The 17,745-nt window shown below is 41.4% G+C and overlaps 1 protein-coding gene across 11 annotated transcripts in view; it reads left to right on the top strand.

Moving 5' to 3' along the window:
- Positions 1-226: 226 nt before the first annotated feature.
- PLA2G4F (phospholipase A2 group IVF) overlaps positions 227-17,745 on the top strand; it is a 39,616-nt gene continuing 22,097 nt past the window's right edge. For 10 of the 11 annotated variants that reach the window (XM_074824191.1, XM_074824190.1, XM_074824196.1 and 7 more), the window contains exons 1-9: positions 227-2,508; positions 6,594-6,666; positions 8,755-8,891; positions 10,227-10,355; positions 11,789-11,829; positions 12,413-12,455; positions 13,684-13,750; positions 14,035-14,204; positions 16,266-16,379. In XM_074824191.1, the coding sequence (XP_074680292.1) occupies positions 2,398-2,508; positions 6,594-6,666; positions 8,755-8,891; positions 10,227-10,355; positions 11,789-11,829; positions 12,413-12,455; positions 13,684-13,750; positions 14,035-14,204; positions 16,266-16,379 (885 nt within the window). In that variant the 5' untranslated portion in view covers positions 227-2,397. The remainder of the gene's footprint in view (positions 2,509-6,593; positions 6,667-8,754; positions 8,892-10,226; positions 10,356-11,788; positions 11,830-12,412; positions 12,456-13,683; positions 13,751-14,034; positions 14,205-16,265; positions 16,380-17,745) is intronic. The other variant, XM_074824197.1, reaches the window with a different exon arrangement.

The raw sequence follows: 17,745 nt of genomic DNA, 5'->3' as shown, positions 1-17,745 counted from the left end.
TTTTAAATCTACAAGTTTATAGTATGCTTGTGAATGTTCTCAAAATCCTGCTAAAACCACTTTTGTATTCTCTCTTTGAATAACGTTTTTGAAAGTCTTATACCATTAAATATGTACTTATTAGAGAACACTAAAATTACTGACAATTTTTTTTGAGTGGTGGTATGCTATTTTGGGGTGGGAAGGGATGTTGAGCTCTGTGTGACCAAATCAGGAAACGTTCAGATTCCCAGGTTTGCAGTTCCTTGAATTGTAGGTCATGGACTAGTCTAGTTGGAAGTAGAATACAGATCTTCAGATTTCCCATTCTATAGAAATGGGAGATACCAGCACTGAAAACAAGTCTTCTGTCTCCGTGTTGGACAACTGAGTATATTGGTGTTTCTGGAGAAGACCAACCTACCAAAAAACCACCCAAATTGAAACCTTGATAGTATCCTTTGAAATCTTCATCTCTTCTGTTATGCACTGCATCCTAGCTCTCCTCATAGTGCTGCTAACGGGAGCAAAAGGGGTCTCTTGTGATATCTACACACATTTTAAGTGCTATATAATCTAGTTGGAGTTGGTGTCATTTGTTCATTCTTGTCGACAGAAAAATAACTGAATGACATATAAATATACATCTACCTTTACTACTATGGGGGTGCTAATCCAAGCAGAAGTAAAGTTACCAGGTGTGAGGCTGTCTTTGTTGCCTCGTGTTTTGATGCCATTTTGCTTGCTTGTTTTCTTAGTCTGCTAGGAAATGACAAAAGTGAACAGCTTCTCTTTGGATATTAAGTTGGCTGTCAGCAGTGCCTGTAGATAGCTAAAACTGCACACAGACACTGTTGACTATAAAACAATTTTTAAGCATATGTTCTAAAGAGCTTTCAGTGAAATTGTATAAACATGAGATCCCTGTGCTGAGATTTCATTAGAAGAAGAGAGAGAACTTCAGGAGAAGGCAGGTAAGCCAGATTTTAAATGCAGTTGAGCACTCACAAGGTAAAATACAGGCTTTACGTACTGCCTGTAATAAACTTTAGAACAGGTGTGATTTCTCTGTTAGCTTACTGTGTGAGGCTGCCTCAATTTTCCTGTAATTTAGTTGAGCTATATTAGATTAAGTATAAATAAATCACATGTGTGTTTCTGCAATTTTTTGAAGATAAGTAAAACCTAATTTGACAGTCCTTCACTTTCAAAGCAGCGGCGTGCAGAAATGCAAAGAAATTGCTTTTTCAGCCCAGTGTCTATCTTTACCATACCATTCAGGATCATATGAGAGCCAGCAGTTGCTGGCTGTTTTGCAATGGCATTATGTTTGCTTTTTGCTTGCGCGTTGATGCTAAGTCTGTGGATTACACTAACTAGTACTGACTTGTTTGTGTTCTAAATGTTAGTGCCTGTGCTTTTATTTTCCTAAATTCTGATCTAGTGACTGACACTAATGACAGGAAATGATTAATTAATGGGACCTTGCTGAGAATGTTGTCATGTTTGTGTGGAGCTGGTGACATGCTGCATTACTGGCTTTTACACATTCTCTGCCACTTTCTAATTGTTGAAACACTTAAGTTTGTTTTCAGGTCTTCTACTTCAGTTTAAGCTCTTCAATAAAAAGCTCCAGACAAGCCAACTGTCAGCAGCTGTTAATAAACGAATCACTTCCAGTAAACAATTTCCTTTACTACTTAAATACTTTTTAAGGCACAACAGACTCAAAAAAACCTGCCCTGTCTGTTGTACAATTTTTCAAGAACCTTTGGTGGAAGAATCAAGACTGTGCTACATGAAAATGAGAATAAAGGGGTGACTTGTGCAGGCCACTCACATAGTGAGAGGTTAGACATGGTGGTGAATCAATATTCTGTGAGGCATCCTAATGGAGACCAAGTTGTGGTGGCTCTGCTCAGGCCTCCCTGAAACTTCTCTGAACAGCTACAGTCAATGACAAGTTCAGCTTTGTCTCAGGCTTGTAAGATGGGAATTTCTTTCTATTTAAAAATACTCTTTTAGGGTATGCTGAAACTCTGAAAGGGTTTAAACAGCTGGAGTCCTAGATCAGATGGCCGGAACTCTCAAAGCAAATCTGGGCTGGAGGTTTTGAGGCTGTGGCTTAATCACGGAGCGGTGCTTCCTCCTGCCCAGGGCTTCCCTGTTGGGTGCTGCTTTGCTGCCCTTATCTTTCACCAGCATTTGAAAAACCTGCCAGCGAGGTTTTGAACTGGGCTGTTTGGCAAGCGCAGGCCGCACCTCCGCTTCTCCGAGCTGGAGCGCAGCCCAGACCTGCGCAGAGTTTCACTCCGAGCCTGGAGCGAGCCGCCCTTCGCAGCCGGGCGTGTGGGGGCTCTCCTCACTTTCTGTGCTTCCCTGTCAGGTTTTCTGTGGAGACGACGGGACGTTTCTCCCATGTTCCATGAGGTGCTGCGGGGCCCATTTCCACCCAGAGTGCTGCCTTTTCTGGCAGCTGTGCTTTTCCAGAGAAAGGAGAGGAGAGAGACGGGGTTTTATCACTGGCGGGTAAGACAAATTGTAGTGCTTAGCCGGTGTGTTCGGCAGTGACTTCTGTAATTGCACGTGTGGAAAAAACAGTCCTGCACTTCTGCAGGAATTGATCAAAAAGTTTATTGTTGGGGGAAAATTTTGGATAACAATAATCCTGATGGAGACTCCAGGATTTTATTAAATTCAGGGTCTCTGTGTGAAGCAATGCAGAGCAGGTCTCTGTTTCCTTAAGTTTTGGGGAGCAGAATTAAGCTGATGCCATGTACTTTTTTGGGGGGAGAGTCCAGAATACTGCACTTCTCATCGGTGGAGACAAAATAGTGCTTATGTGTTTTCTTGCAAAATATCCTTGATTACCTTTCTGCTCTCAACCTTATCCCAAAGTGCTTAATAATCTAAAGTAGGCGAAGATTAATGATGACTTCACCCCCTGTTCATAATGCAGTGCAACCACATTAGATAAAGTGGCTTCAATGTGTTTGTCCTTTAGCTGGTGTATAATCATTGTATTGTATAAGATGGTCTGGCCAATAACCTCGATTTTAAATTGCACTAAATGTTTGTGAAGGAGCCTTTCCCTGGGAGATCTGATCTGTCATCTGATTACCTGTCCTGCGCCCCCTCCCCCAAATCTACAACTTAGAATTGAGGTGACTGTTCAATGTCACAAGATGGCTTGCTGTCTGTATGCCTCTCTGCACCTCTGCTTGCTGTCTGATAAATATTATCTTGTTGACCTTTTTTTTAATGTTGTTGTGTAGTACTTGGGAAATCAGGGTAGAAGAGACTACTAGTGTTAGCCTGCTGTGATTTCCATTAATGCATAAACCACTGGATGTTTCCCCTTAGATGCTCACTATATAAATAAATCAAAAATTTCAACACTACTTAGCGAAATTGTGCTGGCTGGTAGGCAGAGATTTTGTATTGACTAGTTAATAGCAATTGAGCAAGGGGTAGGGCAGCAGATCCCCCTTTTGGCTTTGTAGGTGAATTCAACATGATCAGATCTCTTTAGTTTTCCAAAGTTTAGCCTTAGTTTCACACATCTGAAGACAATAATAAACTGGGAGGACCCCAGTGTCTGCCACTGCTGTTGTGATACTGAGCTGCTAGCACTACTCACATCAAGATCATAAAACTTGCCCTCCCGAAGTCCGTGGTTCTTAGGCTGGGTCTGAAGTCTCCTTTCATGACTATGGGTGCACGCTTCTGGGGGAAGAGGGAAAGTGCAAGGGGTGCCTAGGAAAGCCAGGAGTTTGCTTTTGAGTTTGAAAGCAGCTTTGTGGCACTTTGGCCACAAAGGGAATTATGGGCAGCAGTGTTTACTTGGGAGCAGGAACAAGATGGGGAGAAAGCTCTGCCTTGGTAAACCAGACGTTTCCTTGAGCTACCTGATTTGCCTGGTAGCTGTGAACATGAAAATATGGCTTAGAAGTTACATTTTCATTTGCTACTGACAACATGTTTGTAATGAAGCTGACATGCTTATAGCAAGTCCTCTGCATCCACTGAGAGATGTGGAGTAGATACCAGCACTTACATCCCACTGTATAAAGGCAAGTATTCTTGAGAATATGAGAGGAAAGACTACTGGGTCCTGTAGCTGGGATAATCCGTTTTACAGTTGCTTGCTGCTGCATCAGCACCTTCAGTTTAGATGAAAGTAACAGTTGTTCGCAGGGTTGAGTGTGTAAAAATTCAGTCTCGTACCCTCATTTAAGGATTTCAAGGTTTTTTTCTGCTTCAGATGCACTCTTCTGACCTCTGGAAAAGGGGTGATTCTGAAAAATCATAAAACTGCAAAGCAGAAACTGCTTGTATCCATTGCATACACTGGTATGCTGTCACATACACTGATATAGGCAGAACAGTCATTATTTTTTGTTCATTTCCCATACAGATTTCTTGCCTGCCTTTTCCCTGGTGCATTCAGATACAGCATATCTGATGCTCTCATGCTTCGTTACTCTGCAAACTCACAACATGTTATGACCTTGTTGTGCCTTGACTAAAAGATAAGTAGAAAAGGCGCATGGGAAGGTTCTGGCATAATTGATAGCACAGACTTGAGAGCACAGTGAAATGGCTGCCCTTAAATTATGATCTGGGTGTGGAAAATGTATCCTCAGCTGTGTAATGACTGACTGCAAATCAAAGGTTGTTAGAGACCTTTGGAAAGGACTTTCTTTTGAACGTGTTAAATATGTGTTGACAGATGGTGTGCGATAAAAGAAGGATAGGCTATCTTCATGGTGTTTTGTGCTTCCTCTGCTGATAGTGTCTGAATTCCAGGTGACAGTCAGGCTACAGGAGTGAAAAATGCGTTGGCAGCAGTAGGGGTGCGATTATGTAGCTTCATTTCTCAACAAATTGAAGAGCTGCAGCACCTTTAGGAAGTTGTTGAGAATAACATACACAATCTTGAATTTCTGTAGTCCATTCCCCAACTTGATGAGGTCAGTCTTTGCCTGAGAAACTGGTCTCAGTGATTGAACAAAATAGAGGTGATTAGAAAAGGTTAAAAAGGAAGAAAAACTAGCATCTGAAGGGTAGAGCTCGTGGTGAAATTTGATGTGAAGGCATGTCTTGTTCCCAGAAACAAATGAGGGAAGGAGTATCTTTGACATGTTGATGCTGCAAATAAGAGCCCTTTAAGAGTAAAAATAGTATAATTGGAGTTTGTTTTGCACAAATTTAATTTGGTACCTGCATGTGAGATATCTTAGATGATGTGTGTAATTTTTACCCTTCACTTTTTGGGTCAGGGTGGGTGATACTCAGTACTAAGATGTTCAGTATACTATGTATGTCTTGGTTTTATGGTGTCTTTCAAACCTTGTTTTGCAAAAGCTGGCAAGTATCTTGAAGTGATAAGAAATAAGGAAAAATCCACAAGTGTGTGGCTGCTTAACAAACAGTACAGTTCTGTTTATCAGACAAGGAATATTCAAGGAGGGTTTGACAGTTCAAGGTTCATTGGTTTCTTTGAGATCCTAGTTAGTGATATGTACAGCCTGTGTTTTTATATAATATTTGGCACTCTGCAGCATTTTGTTATAAGTGAAGGTCCCATTGAATTCATTTGTAGATGAATAGTGTATCTGAAATCAAACTGGTCTTGAGCCAACCATGTAGAAAATAATGAATGTGAAGTAGTGACCACTTGTGAAAAGCATTTTGAAATGGGATTTAAGAATAGAAAAAGTTCTTAGCTGGCCATGATTGTGTCATAACTGATGGAAATGAGGCAGAATCCCATTCTGTTCATGAGCCTTACACAATTGCTTCTGTACAGTCTCTGCACTAAATCCCTTCAGGCTCTCTTTCTCCTGTCTTCCCCTGCCCTCCTGCAACTTCTCCTTAATGATCTTTTAGCATTCGGTCAGGCTTTTTTTTCCCTCTTCACATCCAGGCATTTAGATACTAGTATTACTTTCCAAAAATAGCCTCCCAGAAGCTTTCAAGAGCAAGGAATATGTTTTGATCTATGCTGGTAAAGTGACGTGCATGTTTAAAGTGCTGATACCAGTAACAGTCCAGAATGAAAAGGTGTTTAAGGTTTGTCTTGTCTTGCTCAAACTGCTATGAAGTATGTGTTCCTACAAGAAAGTGGGTTTTTTCCTCATTGCAAACAGTGTATGCTTTCTATGTCTTGAGACCATGCCATTAAGATTCTTGCCATCTCTGCTATTACTCAAGCGTGCATGTGCCCTTGACAAGTAATCTTAAACTAGCCAAGTCATTAAAATGGCGTAGCTTCCGTATCTATTTCCTTCAGCAGGAATGAACCAATGAAGCAAATTGAAATTGATTTATAATTAGAGGAAACCCTAAATAAGGGACTTACTTCCTGGAGTCCGTGAGGAGTTACCCTAAGACATGGCTCGTTGCCATGCTGAAAGGGAATTGAGTTTCTGCCTAGACTCCTTTAGTCTTTCTCCAGGACACTGGAAGTGCTGCATATGTTCCCAAACTGACTCATTAATAGTTTATTTTGGGTTGGCTGGTCTGATCCATTTCTCTGGACTGATACTAGTGTGGTTATAGGACAGGCACTGCAGTTGAGCTACATGTTGAACTTGTTCCTCTCTTTTCAGTGGGAGAAGCACCCTTACTACAACCTAACAGTAAAAGTCCTCCGAGCCAGAAACATCAGGGGTACGGATCTATGTAAGTATTTAGTCAAGATACTATGAAAACAGATGGTTTGTTTCATACATACCTGCAATACAGGTAGCATTGTTATGGGAGCTTCTTACTGACACATAGTGTATTGCCTTTATGTCTGAACAAAGGCTTCTCTTGTAAAGCATTATATATATTTTAAAAGCTTGATGTGAGGCCAGCCTGCAGATCAGCCGTGCTACTTTGCAGAACAAGATCAGGTAAGTCCTGGTAATGTTTTAGTTCCCTGCTCCTTTTTTCTACTGTGGCCCATTCTATATTCCTTTGTCTGGATTCAGCTCTCCAGTTGTGGCGAATTTCACCCTTGCTCCTACTGAACACTCTTATTGTACCTGGAAGTAGCAATCCTCAACATTAGCTTCCAAATATGTATTTTCTCAGTTGTATTGATGCTTTCTTTCATGTGCCTGCTATTTTGTTTGTCATTGAAGTTTGTTAAGGAGGTAGATGGTTGGCTGATTCTAAAACAAACTGCTTTTCACCTGTTCTTGTTTTTGATAGCATGGTATGTACTCCTTCCTTTTATGCATCTGTGAGTGAAGCTCTCAGGGCTATTTGAGGCATTTGGATCTTTAAAACTCATTTGAGATTTAATTCCTTCAGATTTAATACAGTAAGGTAGTCTTGCCTGCCTTAAGTTTGTATCTGGCATCTAGCATTGAACTATTGGAATGCTAAATGGCTGTCCAGGGAATGGAAAACCCTCCTGAAAGGCTGAGGACTAGAATCACACTGTGAAGAGAATTTCTTTTTATGGCCTTTCTGTTCAACTGGAGTGAAAAATGGTTCCCCTACTTGTGTTGTTAAAAGGGCTCTAGCTGGAAGAAGGAAGGATTCTGAGACAATTGGCAATTTTCAAGGAATGGAAACAGAAACTTCAGCTGCTGGCCAGACTAGATGAGGATATAGCAGTGGTGGATATATTTTACTTGGATTTTAGTAAGGCTTTTGACCTTGGGATTCTCCTAGAGAAGCTGATGAAGTATGGCCTGGATGAACAGACAAGGGAGTTGGATTGAAAACTGGCTGAATGACAGTGCTCAGAGAGTGTTGATCAGTGGTATAAAGTCTAGTTGGAAGCCAGTAACTAGTGGTGTAGCCTAGGGGTCAGTTCTGGGTCCCATATTGTTGAATGTCTTCACTAATGATCTAGATGTTGCAAAACTGGGAGGAGTGACTGGTATGCCAAAGGGTCATGCTGCTATCCAGAGGGACCTTGACAGGCTGGAAAAGTGGGCTCACAGGAACCTCATGAAGTTCAACAAAAAGAAGTGGAAGTCCTGCCTCTGGTGAGGAACAGCCCTGTGCACCAGTGTATGCTGGGGGGCGATTGGTTGGAAAACAGCCTTGCAGAAGAGAATCTGGGGGGCTTGGTGAGCAGCAAGCTGAGCGTAAGCCAGCAATGTGCTCTTGCTGCAAGGAAGGGTAACGGTATCCTGGGCTGCATTAGAAGGAGCACTGCCAACAGGACAAGCAAAGTGATCCTTCCCCTCTACTCAGCACTGGTGAGGCTGCAGCTGGAGTACTCTGTCTACTTCTGGGCTCTTCACTATGAGAGAGAAATTAGAGCCACTGAAGAGAGTCTAGTGCAGGGCCACTAAGACTGTAAACAGACTGGAACGTGTCTCATATGAGGAACGGCTGAGAGATCTGGGACTGCTTAGCCTGCAGAACAGAAGGCTCAGGGCAATCTTATCAATGTGTACAAGTATCTGAAAGGAAGGTGTTAGGAAGGTGGAGCCAGATTCTTTCAGTGGTGCCCAGGGACAGGGTAAGAGGCAATGGGCCCAATATCAGCAGTAATCCTTTTTGAAAATTTCATCTTCCTCATTTTGAATAGTAGTCTCTTTTTGAAGGACTTTATGGTTTGGATGAACCAGAAAAAAGAAATATAGGTACCTAATGTTCAATTTGCTGCTGTTTAAAGATGTGTACTTCATTTTGCTTTACAAGTCCAGCCTTAAGTTTGCAGGTTTCTATGATATAATGAGATCTAGAAAATGAGGAGCTCCTGGGAAAGAGTATGTTTGCTTAAAGTTGTTCTGATGTCTGCCTCTACACTCTCTGCTCCAGTGTCCAAGGCAGACTGCTATGTGGAACTAAAGCTGCCCACTGCATCTCCCATAGTCTCCCGAACTCAGGTTGTTGACAACTCTGATAACCCAGAATGGAATGAAACTTTCCAGTATCGAATCCATAGTGCTGTCAAGGTAAGGAGTGCAATTTGTGAAGCTGGTCGGGCTACCCGCATTTGTGTACTGGCTTACTTTTGATACTTCATTCAAAACCAAAGGATTGTTATTACCCTCAAAACCAGTGTTGCTTGTAAGGTGTCAGTTGTCTTCAGTGGTACAAAAAACTGTACGATGCACGTCCAGTGATAACCGCACTTTTGTAACTGCACTCTCATGTGACTTGCAGCTAGAATTTTCCATAAATGTCCTTGTGATGCAACTCAGGAAAGGGAAGCTATGGCACTACCTGTTAGAGTTCAAGGAAATTCCTTGATAAAGCAAGTTTCTATTTGAGGATTGCTTCTGCTTTCACAGAGTAGCTGTTTGCCTTCTTGTAGCAGTACTTCTCTTACACAGCCAAGTGGCTGAGTGAGGATAATGGGAACCAAATTTCAAATCACTTTGCCACTTAGTTCATTCAGTCAAATTTTGCCATCACTTCCTATGATGGATAAAATTCAAACTCTTAGTACCTCTATCTGCTGTCTGAGCAGGGCTTAACAGAGTCTTGAACAAAGTCTTCAGATTGTCAGCGTTCATTCTTGAAGCAGACACTAATGGTAGAGGGAAGGAAACTATACTTTAAAAGATTAGTTTTAGTATGGCACTATTGCTTTGAATAGGCTTTGGAATGAGGTGCTTATTAACAAGAAATGATCATCCTCACTGGAATACCTTTCCATAATGGTTGGTGACAAATGTGGGATGGTAATTGACTTAGTTTGCAATTTTCTTACAATTTAAGCTTTAGAGCGTGTGAGCTTTTTCTTTCCCAGCAGGCTCATGAGGCCTCAGTCTGGTTACTTCTGCGAAGCTGTGCCAGCACAATTCTAAGTTCAGTCTTGACTCCTTGAAAACTAGTTGCTGCGAGGCCCTTTTTTGGGTGCCATGTGTACTCATTGCGCCTATTTCCATTTGCTTCTGCTGGACTTACCTGCTGTGATACAGTGCTGAGCAGGAAGTGATAGGTCCCTATAACATGGACTGAACTGTGCTGAAAGAGTGGAAATTGCTATTGCTTCCTCAGGCAAATCTGTGCCTGAAGCTGGTGGAGAGTACTGCCACATGCATTCAGCTGGGACCTCTCTCTAGTTGGGAAACTCAGAAAATCTTTTAGCTAAACACTGTCAGCTAGGAGCTTTTTGCTTAACTATGCTCTAAGTCCTGCTAGAAGTAGTGACTTCTCTTCAGGAGTGAGAAGGAGGAAGGGTATTGATTAGTGCATGAAGTGTCTATTGTATACAGCTACTCAGGTTTGTGGAAGTGTTTCTGTCTCTTCATCTGAAACTGTTTGTTTCTGTTTGGTTTTAGAACATTCTCGAATTGACACTCTATGATAAGGATGTTCTCGTCAGCGATGAGCTCACGTCTATTGTCTTCGATGTAGGGGGCATGAAGCCGGGTCAGCCCCTGCTGCGCACTTTCAGGTTGAACCCAGAGGTTAGTCCCTGGCTTCTTCTCAGGTCAACCGTGAAAAGCTGCAGCTCATCATTCCAGAATTTTGGCAGTGCATGCTGCTTGATTTATCTGTGTTGTAGAAGCCAGAAGGGGAAAATGCATTAGCAGGTCCTGACAGCATATATGGTTTTACTGTCATCTGAAATGTTCCTAAAATCACTAGTGATTTTTTTTCGTGTGTTCCACAGTCTTTGGGATGCCCAGCTAAATGAAACTTGGGATGACTGCTGTCTTTCAGAAGATGTTAAAACACCTTTAAAGGGAATTGATTTTTCCAGGAGAATGGAGGGGCATAAACAAGGCTTGAAATGAAAGGCATTTGCAGTCAGCAGTCACTGTGGGGACTGCAAACTCTTACTTAGTTGATCATCATCAGTTTTCAGTAAAGAAATCTATTGCTGCAAAGGTTACCTTTATATTTAATAAGTCAAAAGCCCAAGAAAATCTTATTTTCCCTGAGTTATGTTCAGTTACATTTAACCTCTGCTTCACATGTGGGTGACATCGGTGTATATCAGCTTCTCTTGGTCCCTGTGCACCCGTTTATGGACTTCTGACAAGACAGCTTGTTTTACATAGCTAAAGCCACGTCACCAGTCTCATCTCTTTTGTAACTGCTTCAAACACATTGCTACAATAGGTCTGGATTATGAGCTAATGATGTTTTCTTGAGAAATCAGGCTTCAGTGCTGTTGGTGTGGTCAGAAGCAGACTAACTGGTATGCGGTTAGCAGGGAGGTGTTGGTCAGTGTCATAGGCACTCTGAATTATTTGTGATCATGGAAAGAAGCTTAGTTCTTGTTCCCACTAACCCTATCTTGTTTGCTAAATGCTTACGTCATCTTGATCAGTAATTATGGAACTGGAAACAACTTTGGTGAAGACAATTACCCAAATAGGCTTCTACTTGGTTATTTTAAAAGGTGCGTTAGGTCTGGTATCAAGCATTTACTGTATGCTATGGTAGGCGAAAAGATGTCTGGATCAAAATCTGTACAAGACAAAGACAGTAATGAACTAAGAGCGCAAGCTACTGGAATAGTACATGGGAGGAAGCACAAAGTCTCATATAGAAGCTGTTTGCAGAGGTGGTGCTGTAGTGGTACTTGAGCCAGAAGAGATTTTTTTTCTCGTTAACAGAGTAATGGATCTGAGAGCCAACTCACTTGTGTGCACTTGTGTCCTCAAACATAGATGTGTCTGGTCATATGGGATATGTCTGAGAGGAGAGGAGTGTTTAAAGAACATCAACAAAAAGCATAAATTTAAATCTTGCAAATTTTACTGGAGCTTTTGTAAAAGCAACAAAAATAATTACTATAGTTTGTAACAAAGAAAGCTTAACCTCTTGGAAAAATTTATCATAATTATATTCAAGATCAAGGGTCACCTGTGTCCAACTTTTATTTTCAAAGGCTAATGAAGAGCTGGATGTAGAGTTTTACTTGGAAAAATGGTGAGTCTTACCTGAAGAGCTGAATGAACTTGTGCTGTGCAGATATGTTGTCCTAGTTGCTTTTTCTGTGCAGGAACAGTTTTGCCCATAATAAGACTAATGCTTTACAGTTCTCTGTGGTGTTCAAGTTGATTCACCAATGGCTGATCAGAAATATCCTTGAAGCTCCAATCACCAAAATTTTTGGGGTACCAAAAAAGAAATAAAAATTCACTGGACTTGTGGGAATGGCAGTGCTGCAAAGGAAACAAATGTTTTGGGGATGAGTTACTCCTAACCTTGCAATATAAACAAATGAATAATTTATCTGATAGTCTAAGCTGAGCTTTTCTCTAGGTTATCAAAATACCCGAGATGGGGAGACCTTATAGCACATCCTTATAGTTACAGACAAAGTTTTTCTTCGGATTTTTTCCCCTGTTGTTCTGTGAAGGGAAATACGCTTGCTGTCAGTCTAGTTTGCATATATCTCTTGCACTGAGGACCTTTCTCCTCCACCACTTAAGCAGGCAGTTAGTTTGTAAAGTAGGATGAAGCAAATTAAAAACAAAACTCATTTGCATTAAATCGCTTCCTTTCACAGCTCAGATGCTCCTACAGCAGTATTGACTAATGGAGTCCTTGTGGTGAGTACATGGAAGTCAATTACATATATGTTCGGATTTACTTCTGAAGGTAGGTTTTTAGTAGTGAGAGGACAAGAATTGTTGAGAATTCCACTCCTGCTTGCAAATAGCTCCTATTCTCTTCAGCATCTGCCTCTCTTAACTTGCTGGTTTAAAAGGCTTCCTCAGTTTTTAAAACTTGGTACCAACTCACAGAAAGGGGTTTTTTTTGTTTGTATTTTTTTTTTTTTCCAGTGGAGCTGTTTTAAAAGATGTAAACAGAAAATGTCTTTAGGAGGCTAGTGAGTCTTGAAGATTGTACTGAGTTTTCTAGCCTAGATGCTGGCCAGGTATAGTCCCTTGTCTTATCTTAACACCTATTATTTCTGAGCTTTTATCAGTGCCCTTAGTAAGTAGGTGATGCCTCCCACTCTGACTCAAGTGTTTTCATCTTGATGGCTTTGTTTATTCTCTTGGGGCAATCAGTCTAAGAAAATCAGTGCGTTATACATTAAAAATACAAAAAGGTGCTACCACCTCTTCTTTTCTTCCCATGAAGGAAGGGGACTGGAGTGATGTTTTTTAATAAGGAGAAGAAGATGGGAAAGAGTTCATTGTTGAAATGTACAGTTTTAACATTTTTTTCAAGAAAAATTGGTGACATTTAACAGCACAGTTCTGCAAACTATTTCACAGGAGAGGGTCTTTGGGTTCCTGTTTCCCTTCGTAAATCAGTCTTACGTTCAAGCAATGGAGGAGTTTCTTATCTTTTAGAGCAATTATGGACAATTAAATATCTGCTGTCCTAGAGGGAAGCTGAATTTCATGAGGACATTTCATGACTAAATTTCATGAGGACATGGACAGTTCAGGACAGAAAGTTGTGGCAGAATTTATGAATTACTTGCTTGGATCTGAACAGGTTCTGAATAGGTATTCACCCATGCATTAAAAAAGGTAAAGCAAAAAAAGCCCCCCAGGTGCTGAAGACTTGTAACTGTGAGGTACTGGTTGCAGAAACAACCCAGTAACTGGAATAGGAAGGGTGGTTTTGATTTTGAAACAAGAGCAAATAATCCTGTCCTGCTGAAACAAAACTTGTTTTTTATTTGAAAGATCACAATGATCCTTAATGGTTTTTTGACAGCTTGGAGCTGTAAACCTGCATCTAGTATAGTAGGTGGATTAAGCTTCAAGAAAGAAGTGAACTACAGTCTCATAACCAGACCTGTTTTTTTTCTTTTCATAGGTTCATCCTTGCTTGTCACTGCAAGGCACTCTCAACAAAGAGGAGAAAACAAGAGAGAAACAACAAGGTAAGGCTGCTTGCAGAGTTTGAAGTCAGATCTGCTATTCAGCATGTTTATTCCTTGGGAGAGAGGGGAGACTTGATTCTCTCTGTGTACAGTGCACTTTTATTTATTGACTACAAAATTAACCTTTACAGTTATTTTTAATACTAAATAATATTCAGTAGCTTCCTCTGGACACCGCACAAGAGTTTTTGCTTGTGTTTTTATAGTCTCAGCTACACTTAACAAGTATCTGATTTTCAACATTTATTTAAATGGCTTCTGTGGTTTAAACTTCTAATGCACAGGGAGCTGTGAGGTCAAGGTGTCTGTTCCAGGGGCATATCAGAAGCAGTTGTGTATTCCTTGGAGATCAGACAATGAGAAGGATTACGGAACCTCGTTTGTCTTTCATGTGGATAAAGAAATGTGTCCAGAACTGCAAGTGGAGCTGGAACAAACCCTATCTGTCCTACAGGTAAGTTTACAGCCCACTTCTAAATAAATCCACTCTGAAACCGGTCCCTTTTGGTCCATGAAAGATTCCTTAAACATAAAACGAATAGCCTTAATTTGATCATAAGAAGGCCAGGGACTTCTTCAGATGTTCAGGGATGTCAGTTTTGGGTATATTATTCAGGTACCTGTGGATGTCCAAAGCTTGATTGGAAGCAAGTTTCTTGTATAGTACTATATGTGGTGCTAGGGACCATCTATTATGAAGGTTACTAATCACTTCCAGATACACCTTTGTCATCAAACTTAACTCTGTAATGTTGTAACTGTATATCAAAATTTTCTAGGCTAGAAGCCTGTTTTTAATGGATGTATTATTTTTCTGGTTATGTATTAGGAATTTATGGACAGAGAGATAAGGTTTTCTCTACAATTGCTTTTTACACACTACTGTTTTTTTTATTTTAAAAATTGAATAAAAATGTCAGACTTTGCATTGGATCTTTGACACTGGGTAAGGAGGTGAGCTTGTCTTAAAAGTGTACCCTTCCCAACACTTTAAATTATGTTCAAACTTGGGGATTAAAAAAATACCTGAATCTGCATATGCTTGCTACATGAAGACGTCTTTACTTTCAGCTGTTGACAATACTCTATAGCAAGTCTTTTCTATGAGAAACTTTCAGAGCACTTGCAAAGGTTTATTTAGCTTAGTCACTTCGCAGTTTCTACAGGTACCTGTGCAGTGTGTGTGCATCCCACAGGAGTGACTGAATATTCATTGTGATGACTGCTCCTAGCATGGCCTGACACCAAAAATGAGAGCAAGGAAACTATTTATTCTGTGACATTATTCATCCGCACAAGCAGTTGGGCAGCATGAATTCAGATGGTGGTCTTGACTGCTCTAAAGGCAGCTGTGGAAGAGAACACAAAAAAGAATATGAAAGTATAGCTTTGCAATGGGGTTGGTTGGGCAGCAAACATGAGCTGAAGAGAGAGACCTGGACTTAACTAGTCAGAAACTCAGAGCCAGGCAAGCAAAGACATGGTAGAAGTCCACCATGGAGACTGGCCCCAGTGGTAACCCTCAACCAAACCACCCCCAGTAGCTAGCAGAACATAATCCTTCAAGAGCTGGCATAGAGCAGCACAAAGCTATCCAGTTTGACCTTTCCTCTCTTACCAGAGGTAGGAGAGTGCCAGGAACATAGTAATGTTGCTTGCCCTGCACTTAAATGCATGTTATTTGCCCCTGTTAGGAGGAGGAGGATGGTGGACTTAGAGGGACATTTGACTCAGGACAGCTGGTTTTGGTCAGAAGGTGTCTGTGAGATCTATGGGTAGTTCATTGTCTGCCTTCAGTTCTTGAGAAGGGTGACAACCTGTTGTTTCCTTAAGGTGCTGTCTCCTCCCCAGGGCTGAGACCTGTGGTGGGTGTAAAGGCTCCAGCTCACCTGGTAGGCTGGGTAGGTTTGAGTGTGGCCCTGTGATATGAGGGTTTTTTTAATATGCCTCTCTTATAAGAATCTGTACACAGTTCTGTATTGAGAGCTTGCTGATACAACATGGGTGAAAACCCGAAGATTTCCTGTCAAACTTTAATTTGCTCTGCTTGTAAAGATGATGTTTGAATTACATGCTCCCATTTGTCTGTAAGGTTATTATCTTATTTCCTATTTTGTGTTATCTTTTCCGTATGTCCAATGCTGTTGCCTTGTTGGTGTCTTTTCCAAATCCTTCCAAATCTTTGAAGACAGAATACAAGTTCACTTGTGAACCTCGACACGTGTCAGAACACAGCTGTTTTGGGGGGAAATTTTATATTTGGAGGTGAAGATTTTTTGCTTATGGCAGACAGCTATATTTAAAAAGACAAACAAAAGCAAGCAGCTATTTGAGTAACAGAAATAATCCCAGCAAAGATCGGTCAAGCAGAGAGCAGGATGATCTTGAAAAGCCTTAAACTTCTGGGAAAGATTTAGTTATAATGATCTTAAGGATTGTTTGCTGTCTTGGCATATGAAAGTCATATCTTTAACTTTTTTTTGGAGAGCTCAAATAACATTTTGTTTTTTATTAGGATGGTATGAACCCTGATATTGAAAAGCATACTACAGTTCTGGGATTGGGGACTGTACCAGTTAATTCTCTTCCTGTTGGACAAAAAGTTGATAGAATTGTTTCTCTGGGAGAGGTAATGTCAACATTTTGCAATTGTTTTAACATGCTTGGGATAACTTTTTCCCCCCATTGCCTATAGACATTTGGAAAATTAAGCTGCGCATGATTGGGTGCTGTTTTCTTGGATACCTAGAATGACATACTGAGATTATTCACAGAATCACAGAATTGTCTAGGTTGGAAAAGACCTTGAAGGTCATCCAGTCCAACCATCAACCCAACATTAACAGTTCCCAACTACACCATATCCCTCAGCGCTAAGTCAACCCTACTCTTAAACCCCTCCAGGGATGGGGACTCCACCACCTCCCTGGGCAGCCCATTCCAACGCCTAACAACCCGTTCTGTAAAGAAATGTTTCCTAACATCTAGTCTAAACCTTCCCTGGCACAACTTGAGGCTGTTATCTCTTGTCCTATCACTTGTTACTTGGTTAAAGAAACTCATCCTCAGTTCTCTGCAACCTCCTTTCAGGTAGCTGTAGAGGGTGATGAGGTCTCCCCTCAGCCTCCTCTTCTCCAAACTAAACAACCCCAGTTCCCTCAGCCGCTCCTCGTATGACATGTGCTCCAGACCCTTCAACAGCTTTGTTGCCCTTCTTTGGACACGCTCGAGTCATTCAATGTCCTTTTTGTAGTGAGGGGCCCAAAACTGAACACAGTAATCGAGGTGCGGCCTCACCAGTGCCGAGTACAGGGGTAAGATCCCTTCCCTGTCCCTGCTGGCCACGCGATTTCTGATACAAGCCAGGATACCATTGGCCTTCTTGGCCACCTGGGCACACTGCTGGCTCATGTTCAGCTGGCTGTCAATCAACCCCCCCAGGTCCCTCTCTGACTGGCAGCTCTCCAGCCACTCCTCCCCAAGCCTGTAGCGCTGCTGGGGGTTGTTGTGGCCCAAGTGCAGCACTCTGCATTTGGCCTTCTTGAAGCTCATACAGTTGGCCTTAGCCCATCGCTCCAGCCTGTGCAGATCCCTCTGCAGAGCCTCCCTATCCTCAAGCCGATCAACACTCCCACCCAACTTGGTGTCATCTGCAAACTTACTGAGGGTGCACTCTATCCCCTCGTCTAGATCATCAATAAAGATGTTAAATAGGAGTGGCCCCAAAACTGAGCCCTGGTTCAGTGCAGTTCTTCTAAAATATTTTCTTCTAAAAGTTCTTCTAAAAATGCTTTCATGATTGGGTCTTGCAAAATAAGTATAAAGTTCATCACTTTCCAAAGCACAAAGTCTGTTGGGGTGTGAAAAGAAAATATCAGGGGAGGAGAAAAGCAAGAAACTTGCAGAAGAAATAATTTCTTTCACCCTGCTCTCTGAGTACATGCCTTTACTTTCTGTGGAGACTATTGGAAATGTCTGAAATAGGTGCAAGGGAA

Source organism: Strix aluco, chromosome 4 (genome assembly GCF_031877795.1).
Source record: "Strix aluco isolate bStrAlu1 chromosome 4, bStrAlu1.hap1, whole genome shotgun sequence".
NCBI lineage: Eukaryota > Metazoa > Chordata > Aves > Strigiformes > Strigidae > Strix > Strix aluco.
This window is presented reverse-complemented; position numbering and strand designations above follow the sequence as displayed.